A 13574-nucleotide genomic window follows, 5' to 3' on the forward strand; every position below is an offset into this window, starting at 1 on the left:
AACTTGGTTGTTTTTTTCTGTATTTGGGCATTACAAAACAACAGGTTAAAGTTAACCTGTTTAATCCCACTGGCAACAACTTCACAATCCTGGTTTCTGCTTTTGTGATAACTATTTTCAGCTACCACTACAATAAGTCCCCACCCCCATGAACCAATTGAGATAAAAGTATTTATTATATAATAATATTGTGACCATATATAAATCACATTTCTTTCACCACTATTAGCAGAGTTTAAACATTACTAAATGTGTGTCTGAGCAGCTCCATTACCCAAAGTTCCAGTAGCACTTTAAATAAGTGTTCTGCTTTTCCCCAAATGTCAAACATTTCCTCTAAGGTATTTGTGCAATTGCTTTAGCATTTTGGATTGGCGATTGGTGTAATGATCCATAACCGTTTGTCAGTGGATTAGCTGTGTCGTCAGCTGGTCAAAATGTCCCTCTGCGGCCACACTTCCTTCCTGGACCCTCTAACTACATTTTCAGAAATTTATACCTGAGCCACTTCCAGCCATTATAGATAGGTATATTTGTGCCAGTCAGGTCTTTTGGGATGGTGTGTAAACTAACTCCGGGGAAAGAAGCCAAGTAAACATTGGCGATAAATAAAAGCCTGCAGCCACATCATCCAATCCTTCCTTCAGCTCAGTTTCCAGACAGACTCTGGAGGAATCGTAGAACTTCAGCTCTGAAGCTTGACCCAAATAAGTTTGCTGTGATGGAGAAAAATAAATCCAGCAGGCATAAGACACAGCCAACTTCTGCCTCCGTTTCCACAAATGCTCCTTCCACCGGTCTGCTCACTCTGTGCCCTTCTTGTTTGCTTGGTCAGTGTCAGTTTATGATAAGCTGCTCATCTTTGTGCTTTGTCGGCCAGTATTGACTCTGGTGTGAATGTCAGAGCTAATGGAGAGTGTAGTAATTCATTACGAGAGCTTCCTAAACCTATTTCACGCAGCTGTCCAATTTTAATTAGGTTTCTTATCAGGTCCGGTGGAATGTCTGTTTGTACAGTAATCCAGCCTAATCTGCTGCTTTTGGAATAGAAAGGTTGCTTCCTCCCCAGAGGCTTGGCATTTTTTTCCCCTGGGACCGACCGGTGTTTTGGCTTAATTTAATTTGGCATTCACCTCTCCTCCTCCTCCTCTTTCTCTTTCTCCTCCTCTTCCCTGCTGCTGCTGGAGTCGTTGTGGGGTTTTTTGTGTAAATGTCTGTAAGGAAGAGGAAACATTTCTGTGTAGATTTTCTTTCCAGTCTTTCTTCTGGCAAACTTGATAAGCTTGATAAAATATCTGCATTTTGGAGAAGGTTGCTGCCTGCAGGGGTTCAATAATAACTTGTATTTTATAGAGTTTAAATTTAGTTTTGTTGAGTGTTCTCATTGCAATATGTATGCACTCACAGCATAACTAAGCATAAATAAGCAGAAAATGGTGATGCAGCAAGTGACGGTTTATCTTTTAAAACATGTTTAATGTTATGAATTTGAACTTTTAAGACAAACCTAAGCCCTTACCCTGTTTCTTTCATGTCTCAGAGGAGGAATTGGCTATGTAGTAAGGAGGAGCTTCAGTTTAATGTAGGGCAGTAGGTGATAATAGTGACCTTCGGTTGTAGACTACTTTTCATGATGCATTGTGGGATACATTGAGGCCCCTATATTGGGTCTAAACATTCTCACACATTTGAACAGCTCTACAAAATGGCACAGACACTATATGGCTACTTTCAAATGTTCAAATATGTGAGAATGTTTAGACCCAATATAGGGGCCTCAATGTATCCCACAATGCATCATGAAAAGTAGTGAGTAGGAAAATTTAGAACAGGTTCTGTTTATGTTAATACATTCTAGTTTTTATTGTTTAGTGAAAACGAGCTTCAGTTGTTGTCATTCTCTACCTGCCAGTACTGCTCCATGTACAATAAATAGTTTGGATTGAACTGGATTATTTGCCTGGTGTCTTATTGTGTCTGACAGCACAACAATAGTGTTCATTCCTGTACCCTTGGAACTACCTTTCAACAGTCCTTATCATGCTAATTTAACACTAACATTAACCAGGAAGGTTTAATGTCTAATCCCAACCATCAGTGAAAACAAAACAAGTGAAAGCAAAACAATTTATGGTGTTTGGGGTCTTGTGTCACAGACTCCAAGTAAAGGTTTGCCGTCCTGCCTGTACCTCCATCATCCCTAACCTGTCTCTTAGTATGGATTTTATTGGTCACATGTAGTGTTCGAATTACGGGGGAGCTAAGTGGAGCCAAGCGCCCCTGAAAAGGACGCAGGCTCCTCTGAAAGCCTACTTGGAGACATTTAGGGGGAGCTCTGGCTTTGGATTTTCTGTACAGTCAGGTTCCTGAAATAAAAATAGTAATGTTTTTTATTCCCTGTCAGTAATTAACACAATGTCTATTCTGTTGCCGACCATGAGAGGAGGGCCTACGTAAATTACTATGTTTTTAGCGTTATGTTGCCTCTTGAAATTCTCTTCACTTAAGTGGTGCGGCTGCAGGTCTCTCAAGTGTCACGCATTGAGAATGTGATTATTAACTGAGTTTCAGCTGCAAGCACACGATCCATGAACATGCAGCATATGGAAACTATGTTAGATGAGCTGGAGGTGGAAGACAACCGTCAGTAGAGGGACAGAACAGGCGTGATGGGACAATTTAAGATGCGAGTTCATGCTGATGGGACAATGGGAGGGGCCGCACCCCAGCAAAACACACTTTTTTATGGAGAAGATGTGTAAATTTGAGTTGAATACAAAATGTATTAACTTGTCTGATTCTGTTCTAGTCGGTGACTTCAGAGTTAGATCTTCTATCAATGTAAAAGGATGATATTTCAAAGAGTATCTTTTAAATAACGATGCTTACCAAGAGGAGTAACAGCATTTATTATTATTTATTTTGCCTTTGTTCCTTTATAGTAAGCAGGTTCCCTTTGGTTTTATTCGACCTTGACTCATGATGCCTTTGAACCTATTTAGACATAGAAGGAAGAACACAGAGATCCTCAGCAGATCATTAAAAATACATGCAACACTGAAAATCAAACCAGTTTCTCAGCATGCTTCTGCTGTGCATTTCTTCTTCTTCTCTCTGTGGTCTGAGTTCTTTCATGATGACACTGTTTTTACTGGGAGTTATCATCTGAAGTAGTGTTTCTCTTTGTTGTGTCTTTGGATGATGACTGTGTTGCTGTAAAATGAACATGTTACTCTTAAGAGAAAGGAATAATACAATTACAAGAAAATGCACTGTAAAACCAGGGACTAAATAAAGATGACAGCTCCCCAGAAGTGAGCCAAAACATCTGGTGTGGCCCCTGTTGATGGCTGCTGTATAGGTCATAAATTCTGCACCCTGCATGTTAGCAAAATACCAAAAAATACTCCTTAAATATGTTTTTCCCAGGATGGTTTAGGGCTCACTAGCTCCTTTTAACATGTTTGAGTATCATTAGTCATTGATTAGAAAATAATAATAATTCTAGCACCCTTTAAGTACTTTTATGCCTGAGCTTAATCAAGACTAGCCACACTCTGTGCTCTGCAGACCCTCTGTTATTGCATTGTTGAGGTTGTTTTCATGTGATTGTGTGATATGATTGTTTTAAAGGTTTAAATGAAAACTTAATTTGTGGCTTGTGTGTGAACATATTCATGCTTCATGGCAGACTAGTCACAAATATAAAAGCAGTACAGCTGAAATGACATTTCTTTTTTGTTTCAATTTTAAAAAGTTGTCTTTTTTAAAAAAACGGTTGCCCCCGGAATTCACCACACCAGTTTGTTTTTTTTTTTTTTAACTTCAGAGCTGTGCTGTGTGTTTATTTATTTATTTATTTTTGTGGTGTAGCCGCGGCAACAGCTCTGCTTTTAACAGATTCACTGTTCAACAGTGACAGAAAGTAAACAAGATGCATACGACCTTGAGCCATCACAGCCTCAAAGCATCAGAGAGCCTCTGAAATGTAATAAGGGCCGAGCAAGGAGCCAGAAGATCTGTGTGTCTGCAGATGAGATGTCAGCGTAGTCCCACTGAATCTTGGCAGCATGTTCTTCTCTCCCTCTCACACAGCTGTAAGAAACCACACAAAAAGCTAACAATGGCTGTTACATAAGGCTCATCAGTGAAATCTGGATCTCACCAGCTGAAATATGGAGGTCACACGCAGACAGGCGGCTGCTTATCTTTCAGACTGCTCTGACATTGTATCTTTTTATTTCTCTACAAAAGCAAAAACCGTTTTAATATGATACTTTTATTTAATGAACATGTCTCAGATGTGTTGACTATGATATGAAATGACAGTGGTGCTTAAATCTCTATTTGTGCAACAAATGAAACAAAAAATACTAAGATTTGTTTATTTATTCGGGAAAATGATCCAACCTTACATATCTGTGAGTGGCAAAAGCCACACTAGAATCCAGCCATTTAGAGCTGCTCAATCAATTCAATGAGAATCTTGGATTTACATCAAAGTCTAATCAGTTGTGTAAATGTTGTTACAGTTTTTTCTGATTGCTTAAGCACATTTCTGTAACTATTGGCTATTTGTGCAAAACTACACACAAATAAAAAAAACCTTACACCAAATCAGCAAAACATTGTAGATCTCTTGCAAAAGCTAATACATCTTGCTTAACTCTTCAAACCTTTGTAAAAATGGTATTTTTGTACCAAACAGTTAACACAAACCATCATATTACTAAGCACACAATGTGCCAACTACACACTGATGGTATTAACTGAAAACACATCTGGCTTTTGCTTTCTCTGTGCACAAGGTCTGTCCATGTGAGGTCAAACTTTTGTCATAAATAGTTCTATAAACACACAGGGATTCAAATTTCAAGTATGAATGTTTATTCACACACATCAAAACAAACACAAGAAAACAAACAATTTCACTGAAAGAGAGAGAGAGAAAATCAGTCTCATTGTCTCTCTGGGTCCGGCCACAGAATTTCATCAACGTCGCATGCAATGTCTTCTAGTCCAAGGCACCGGGGAAAATATCTCCTGGAGTGCCGTATCCAAGCTTGACATGATGCCTGGTCCATATCCTCGCATGCCTCCTTCCAGATGCTGGATGTCTAGTAATTCTGTGGAGTAACAGTTTCAGTTTTACATGTACAGTATTGTTGTTTTTCTCATTAGAGTATGGTACACCTACAAAACTTAGTGTGAGGGAACTGTACTAACCCATTCTCATCAATATGTCCTCATGATGCTTGCTACAGTGTAGCGGCTCAGGCTGAACCCGTTGTCCAGCTTCCCTCAGGGTCAATCCATGGTTGATCACATGATCCACTATTGTAGCCTGATGACATCAGTAATTCTATTTCTTCTTACCCTTCCTCCTTCCTCTTCACCTCCTCTTCCTCTAAATTCACCTCCTAGTCTTCGTCCTCCTCCTCTTCCTCCTGCTTCCTCATGTCCTCATCCTCCTCTAATTCTCACTCTTCTCAGTCTCCTTCTCCCTCCATTGTTCTCCACACTGAAGCTTACCTGTGTCTTATTCACAGAGCTCATGCTGATTGCAAAGTGAACTAATGATGTAAAACAGTTCTCATATGTGACAGTCTAGCCAGACAGTTGGCAAAATAGTGTAAATACCAGCCATAAATGTGTGTAGTTTTACTAGGAGCGTGTTGATCATTTGGAAATTGTGTGTAAAGCAGTGAGTTGTGTTTACAGTTCAGCAAAAAGAGTGCTGTGAAGTGGATTATATTTATACATTTGCAAATTGTGTGTTACAAAAGTGCAAATTGAGTGTAAAGCAGTTTTTTTGCTTTTAGTTTTGCAAACTCAGTGAGTGATTTTGCTAAAACTATTAATAGTTTTAGAAATTGTGCTATAAGAATCATTGTTAGTGTTTAAGCAATCAGAAAAAACTGTAAACATCATTTAGCATGTCTAAAGTACACTAAACACAAACGAGTATGAATGTTCACAATGCTGTAGATCTATTTTGTAGACTAAGGCTTTTCCGCTCAGAAGCATAATTCAAATTGTTTGTGTACATCTGTAATATAGATGTGTGTGATATTTGTGTGTGTGTGTTTGCAGTATTGGACAGATTTCTACCTGCAGTGGAACATGTCTGACTACCCAGGTGTAACCAACGTCAGGTTTCCCGACAGCCAGATCTGGAGGCCAGACATCCTGCTGTACAACAGGTACTCACTGTTGCACGGCTGCGCCACATCACAGCGGCCTGATTTGTGTACACTAAATTCGCAATGTAGTATTTCTGTTGGTGCAGTCATTCTTCCTGTTACAGTTTTTTCTGATTGCTTAAACACCAACAATGATTCTTATAGCAGAATTTCTAAAACTATTAATAGTTATAGCAAAACCACTCACTGAGTTTGCAAAACTAAAAGCAAAAACACTGCTTTACACTCAGTTTGCACTTTTGTAACACACGATTTGCAATTGTATAAATATACAGTTTTTTTCTGATTGCTTAAGCACATTTCTGTAACTATTGGCTATTTGTGCAAAACTCTACACACAAATAAAAAAACCTTACACCAAATCAGTAAAACATTGTAGGCCTCTTGCAAAAGCTAATACATCTTGCTTAACTCTTCAAACCTTTGTAAAAGTGGTATTTTTGTACCAAACAGTTAACACAAACCATCATGTTACTAAGCACACAATGTGCCAACTACACACTGATGGTATTAACTGAAAACACATCTGGCTTTTGCTTTCTCTGTGCACAAGGTCTGTCCATGCGAGGTCAAACTTTTGTCATAAATAGTTCTATAAACACAGGGATTCAAATTTCAAGTATGAATGTTTATTCACACACATCAAAACAATCACAAGAAAACATACAATTTCACTGAAAGAGAGAGAGAGAAAATCAGTCTTGTTGTCTCTCTGGGTCCGGCCACAGAATTTCATCAACGTCGCATGCAATGCGATCGTCTATTGTAGCTCTGATGACATCAGTAATTCTATTTCTTCCTCCTCTAAATTCACCTCCTCTTCGTCCTCCTCCTCTTCCTCCTGCTTCCTCATGTCCTCATCCTCCTCTAATTCTCACTCTTCTCAGTCTCCTTCTCCCTCCATTGTTCTCCACACTGAAGCTTACCTGTGGCTTATTTACAGAGCTCATGCTGATTGCAAAGTGAACTAATGATGTAAAACAGTTCTCACATGTGACAGTGTAGCCAGACAGTTGGCAAAATGGTGTAAATACTATCCATAAATGTGTATAGTTTTACAAGGTGTGTTGATCATTTGGAAATTGTGTGTAAAGCAGTGAGTTGTGTTTACAGTTCAGCAAAAAGAGTGCTGTGAAGTGGATTATATTTATACAATTGCAAATTGTGTGTTACAAAAGTGCAAATTGAGTGTAAAGCAGTTTTTTTGCTTTTAGTTTTGTAAACTCAGTGAGTGATTTTGCTATAACTATTAATAGTTTTAGAAATTGTGCTATAAGAATCATTGTTAGTGTTTAAGCAATCAGAAAAAACTGTAAATGTTGTATCTACCGGTAACATTTTAGAACTTACTAATTAAAAATTCATAATCTCAGGACAGAGACTGAACACCGGGTCTCCTGGTTGACTGCGCCGTTTTGCTAGAAATCAATAACCCCGAAATCAGTTTGTCTCCTGGTGGATTGAGGATGTTTTAGTTCACAGCTGAATGAAGCCAAAAACCGAGTCCCTCCGTTTGAAGGTTTATTTCCATCTCTCAGTTCTGATTCAGTAAACAAGCTAATTCAGCTAATTCCCTTCTGTTATTGGTGCTAAAGATAGGCGCTCTCCCTGTCAGGATTACAGTTTTTTCTGATTGCTTAAGCACATTTCTGTAACTATTGGCTATTTGTGCAAAACTCTACACACAAATAAAAAAACCTTACACCAAATCAGCAAAACATTGCAGATCTTTTGCAAAAGCTAATACATCTTGCTTAACTCTTCAAACCTTTGTAAAAATGGTATTTTTGTACCACACAGTTAACACAAACCATCATATTACTAAGCACACAATGTGCCAACTACACACTGATGGTATTAACTGAAAACACATCTGGCTTTTGCTTTCTCTGTGCACAAGGTCTGTCCATGTGAGGTCAAACTTTTGTCATAAATAGTTCTATAAACACACAGGGATTCAAATTTCAAGTATGAATGTTTATTCACACACATCAAAACAAACACTAGAAAACATACAATTTCACTGAAAGAGAGCGAGAGAGAGAGAAAATCAGTCTCATTGTCTCTCTGGGTCCGGCCACAGAATTTCATCAACATCACATGCAATGTCTTCTAGTCCAAGGCACCGAACATGTCTCCTGGAGTGCCGTATCCAGGCCTGACATGATGCCTGGTCCATATCCTCGCATGCCTCCTTCCAGATGCTGGATGTCTAGTAATTCTATGGAGTAACAGTTTCAGTTTTACATGTACAGTATTGATGTTTTTCTCATTAGAGAAAAACTTAGAGTGAAGGAACTGTACTAACCCATTCTCATCAATATGTCCTCATGATGCTTGCTATATTGTAGCGGCTCAGGCTGAACCCGTTGTCCAGCTTCCCTCAGGGTCATTCCATGGTTGATCACATGATCCACTATTGTAGCTCCGATGACATCAGTAATTCTATTTCTTCTTACCCTTCCTCCTTCCTCTTCACCTCCTCATCCTCTTCCTCTTCCTCCTGCTTCCTCATGTCCTCATCCTCCTCTAATTCTCGTTCTTCTCAGTTTCCTTCTCCCTCCATTGTTCTCCACACTGAAGCTTACCTGTGTCTTATTTACAGATCTCATGCTGATTGCAAAGTGAACTAATGATGTAAAACAGTTCTCACATGTGACAGTGTAGCCAGACAGTTGGCAAAATAGTGTAAATACCAGCCATAAATGTGTGTAGTTTTACTAGGAGTGTGTTGATCATTTGGAAGTTGTGTGTAAAGCAGTGAGTTGTGTTTACAGTTCAGCAAAAAGAGTGCTGTGAAGTTTATTATATTTATACATTTGCAAATTGTGTGTTACAAAAGTGCAAATTGAGTGTAAAGCAGTTTTTTTGCTTTTAGTTTTGCAAACTCAGTGAGTGATTTTGCTATAACTATTAATAGTTTTAGAAATTGTGCTATAAGAATCATTGTTAGTGTTTAAGCAATCAGAAAAAAACTGTAAGCACATTTCTGTAACTATTGGCTATTTGTGCAAAACTCTACACACAAATAAAAAAACCTTACACCAAATCAGCAAAACATTGTAGATCTTTTGCAAAAGCTAATACATCTTGCTTAACTCTTCAAACCTTTGTAAAAATGGTATTTTTGTACCACACAGTTAACACAAACCACCATATTACTAAGCACACAATGTGCCAACTACACACTGATGGTATTACAGTTTTTTCTGATTGCTTAAACACTAACAATGATTCTTATAGCACAATTTCTAAAACTATTAATAGTTATAGCAAAATCACTCACTGAGTTTGCAAAACTAAAAGCAAAAAAAACTGCTTTACACTCAGTTTGCACTTTTGTAACACACAATTTGCAATTGTATAAATATAATCCACTTCACAGCACTCTTTTTGCTGAACTGTAAACACAACTCACTGCTTTACACACAATTTCCAAATGATCAACACACTCCTAGTAAAACTACACACATGTATGGCTGGTATTTACACTATTTTGCCAACTGTCTGGCTACACTGTCACATGTGAGAACTGTTTTACATCATTAGTTCACTTTGCAATCAACATGAGCTCTGTGAATAAGCCACAGGTAAGCTTCACTGTGGAGAACAATGGAGGGAGAAGAAGACTGAGAAGAGTGAGAATTAGAGGAGGATGAGAACATGAGGAAGCAGGAGGAAGAGGAGGAGGACGAAGACTAGGAGGTGAATTTAGAGGAAGAGGACGAGGAGGGGAAGAGGAAGGAGGAAGAGTAAGAAGAAATAGAATTACTGATGTCATCAGAGCTACAATAGTGGATCATGTGATCAACCACTGAGGGAAGCTGGACAACGGGTTCAGCCTGAGCCGCTACACTGTAGCAAGCATCATAAGGACATATTGATGAGAATGGGTTAGTACAGTTCCCTCACGCTAAGTTTTGTAGGTGTACCATACTCTAATGAGAAAAACAACAATACTGTACATGTAAAACTGAAACTGTTACTCCATAGAATTACTAGACATCCAGCATCTGGAAGGAGGCATGCGAGGATATGGACCAGGCATCATGTCAGGCCTGGATACGGCACTCCAGGAGACATGTTCCCCGGTGCCTTGGACTAGAAGACATTGCATGTGATGTTGATGAAATTCTGTGGCCGGACCCAGAGAGACAATGAGACTGATTTTCTCTCTCTCTCTCTCTCTTTCAGTGAAATTGTATGTTTTCTTGTGTTTGTTTTGATGTGTGTGAATAAACATTCATACTTGAAATTTGAATCCCTGTGTGTTTATAGAACTATTTATGACAAAGGTTTGACCTCACATGGACAGACCTTGTGCACAGAGAAAGCAAAAGCCAGATGTGTTTTCAGTTGATACCATCAGTGTGTAGTTGGCACATTGTGTGCTTAGTAATATGATGGTTTGTGTTAACTGTGTGGTACAAAAATACCATTTTTACAAAGGTTTGAAGAGTTAAGCAAGATGTATTGGCTTTTGCAAGAGATCTACAATGTTTTGCTGATTTGGTGTAAGGTTTTTTTATTTGTGTGTAGAGTTTTGCACAAATAGCCAATAGTTACAGAAATGTGCTTAAGCAATCAGAAAAAACTGTAACTGAAAACACATCTGGCTTTTGCTTTCTCTGTGCACAAGGTCTGTCCATGTGAGGTCAAACTTTTGTCATAAATAGTTCTATAAACACACAGGGATTCAAATTTCAAGTATGAATGTTTATTCACACACATGAAAACAAACACTAGAAAACATACAATTTCACTGAAAGAGAGAGAGAGAGAGAGAAAATCAGTCTCATTGTCTCTCTGGGTCCGGCCACAGAATTTCATCAACATCACATGCAATGTCTTCTAGTCCAAGGCACCGGGGAACATGTCTCCTGGAGTGCCGTATCCAGGCCTGACATGATGCCTGGTCCATATCCTCGCATGCCTCCTTCCAGGTGCTGGATGTCTAGCAATTCTATGGAGTAACAGTTTCAGTTTTACATGTACAGTATTGATGTTTTTCTCATTAGAGAAAAACTTAGAGTGAAGGAACTGTACTAACCCATTCTCATCAATATGTCCTCATGATGCTTGCTATATTGTAGCGGCTCAGGCTGAACCCGTTGTCCAGCTTCCCTCAGGGTCATTCCATGGTTGATCACATGATCCACTATTGTAGCTCCGATGACATCAGTAATTCTATTTCTTCTTACCCTTCCTCCTTCCTCTTCACCTCCTCGTCCTCTTCCTCTAAATTCACCTCCTAGTCTTCGTCCTCCTCCTCTTCCTCATGTTCCTCCTCTAATTCTCACTCTTCTCAGTCTCCTTCTCCCTCCATTGTTCTCCACACTGAAGCTTACCTGTGGCTTATTCACAGTGCTCATGCTGATTGCAAAGTGAACTAATGATGTAAAACAGTTCTCACATGTGACAGTGTAGCCAGACAGTTGGCAAAATAGTGTAAATACCAGCCATAAATGTGTGTAGTTTTACTAGGAGTGTGTTGATCATTTGGAAGTTGTGTGTAAAGCAGTGAGTTGTGTTTACAGTTCAGCAAAAACAGTGCTGTGAAGTGGATTATATTTATACAATTGCAAATTGTGTGTTACAAAAGTGCAAATTGAGTGTAAAGCAGTTTTTTTGCTTTTAGTTTTGCAAACTCAGTGAGTGATTTTGCTATAACTATTAATAGTTTTAGAAATTGTGCTATAAGAATCATAGTTAGTGTTTAAGCAATCAGAAAAAAAACTGTAAATTATTGTTAAGTTTACAGCAAATGTTTTCTTCCAAATCAGGGAACTCCTCAAATAACACTCAATGTTTTCTGTGATTTATTTTAATGTACCAGTATTTTAGTACTTAAACAATGTTTCGTTGGGATGGGAGGATTAGGAATAATAATACAGAAGTTTGACCAATAAAGGCCTTTTTGTGGTTAGACCCCTGAATGAAATGTTTAACAGGAAAGAGACTTTAAGTGTTCAAGCAGCAAGCATTGCTCTCCTCTCATTGTCTGAATGGGTTTTTGTAAAAGAGTGATAGAAAAAGACTGGAATTAACCTATATGGAACGCAGATGTCAGAGAATATACTTTGTGGAATGTAGGCGTTCCCATGAATTTACATTGACAAGCCATCACACCAGCAGAAGGGGACAGGTTTACTTTTTTAATGCCTAACTTCTCTCAGTCTTCCTGCCGTTCTTTGTAGATACCATTAGACATTGACTGCCCTTCCATTGACTTTGTAGTGGTCTTTTGAGAACATAATAACCACAACAGTCTTCCTAAGTGCAGTGCAAATGTTTTCAAAATCAAAATTTCCTTGATGAAATAATGTCTTGCTCTGTCCTTATGTGCCACTGATGGCTAATATGTCTTCGTCCACAGTGCTGATGAAAGATTCGATGCCTCGTTCCACACGAATATCCTCGTCAACTCTACGGGCTACTGCCAATACCTGCCACCAGGTAACCCCCTCACAGCCCCCTCCCTCAAAGCTAATCACCTTATACTAAACAGATCCAGGTGTTCTTGTACAGCGTGTCGTTGGTCCCACACAAGAGTATGGACACACTCTGGACTTAGTTTTGACTCATGGTTTTTCTGTTGCAAACTTAGAGGTGTACGATGCATCGTTTTCAGATCATATGCCTGTGATTTTTGACTTTCTGCTTCCATGTCCTGTGGTCAAAAAGCTGTGCGCTCCTGCGCAGCGCCACCGGGTCGTTATGTCCTCCACTGCTTCTCATTCTAATTGCCTGTCCATCTTAGACTCTGTGGCTCTGGTGAAATCTAGGCATTCAAAACCTGAGGAGTCAAAACCTAGTCCTGAGCCTTGGCTGAATGACATCACATGCGCAGCCAGGCGTGAATGTAAAAAAGCGGAGAGAAAGTGGAAAAAGAACGTTACAGGTGTCCTTTCAAATTTTAAAAGACAGCTGGCAGAAAACTGTAAAAACTGAAAGAACTAAATATTTCTCTGACATTATTGCTTCCAATTGTAACAATCCCCGTGTTCTGTTTACAACCATCAACAATGTCATCAATGCCCCAAAAACAGCCTGCTTGGAAGCTTCAGATGAATTATGCGAGAAATTTTTGCACTTTTTTATGAATAAGGTTGAGAGCACCAGAGCCCTTATACACCCTCCTTTATCTAACCCATCAAACCCAATCACTCCCCCTGCTGTATTAGACCAATTTGAGCCTGTTGGTCATATGAAGCCCTCTGGTTCCCCTAAGGATCTTCTTCCACCCCGTCTCTTCAAAGAGGTCTTTCCAACAGTAGCTCCAGATGTGCTCAATATTATAAACAGCAGTATGACAAATGGTACTGTCCCTGATGGTTTTAAGCACACCGCGGTACAGCCCTTAATCAAGAA

The 13574-nt window shown here is 39.1% G+C and overlaps 1 protein-coding gene across 1 annotated transcript in view; it reads left to right on the plus strand.

Annotated features, from left to right (window-relative positions):
- The window catches only part of LOC114452113 (neuronal acetylcholine receptor subunit alpha-7), a 49298-nt gene that overhangs the window by 16194 nt on the left and 19530 nt on the right, over positions 1 to 13574 (plus strand). The window contains exons 4-5 of the mRNA XM_028431232.1: positions 6094 to 6203; positions 12580 to 12659. Of these exons, the coding sequence (XP_028287033.1) occupies positions 6094 to 6203; positions 12580 to 12659 (190 nt within the window). The remainder of the gene's footprint in view (positions 1 to 6093; positions 6204 to 12579; positions 12660 to 13574) is intronic.

Source organism: Parambassis ranga, chromosome 19, assembly GCF_900634625.1.
Source record: "Parambassis ranga chromosome 19, fParRan2.1, whole genome shotgun sequence".
NCBI classification, from domain to species: domain Eukaryota; kingdom Metazoa; phylum Chordata; class Actinopteri; family Ambassidae; genus Parambassis; species Parambassis ranga.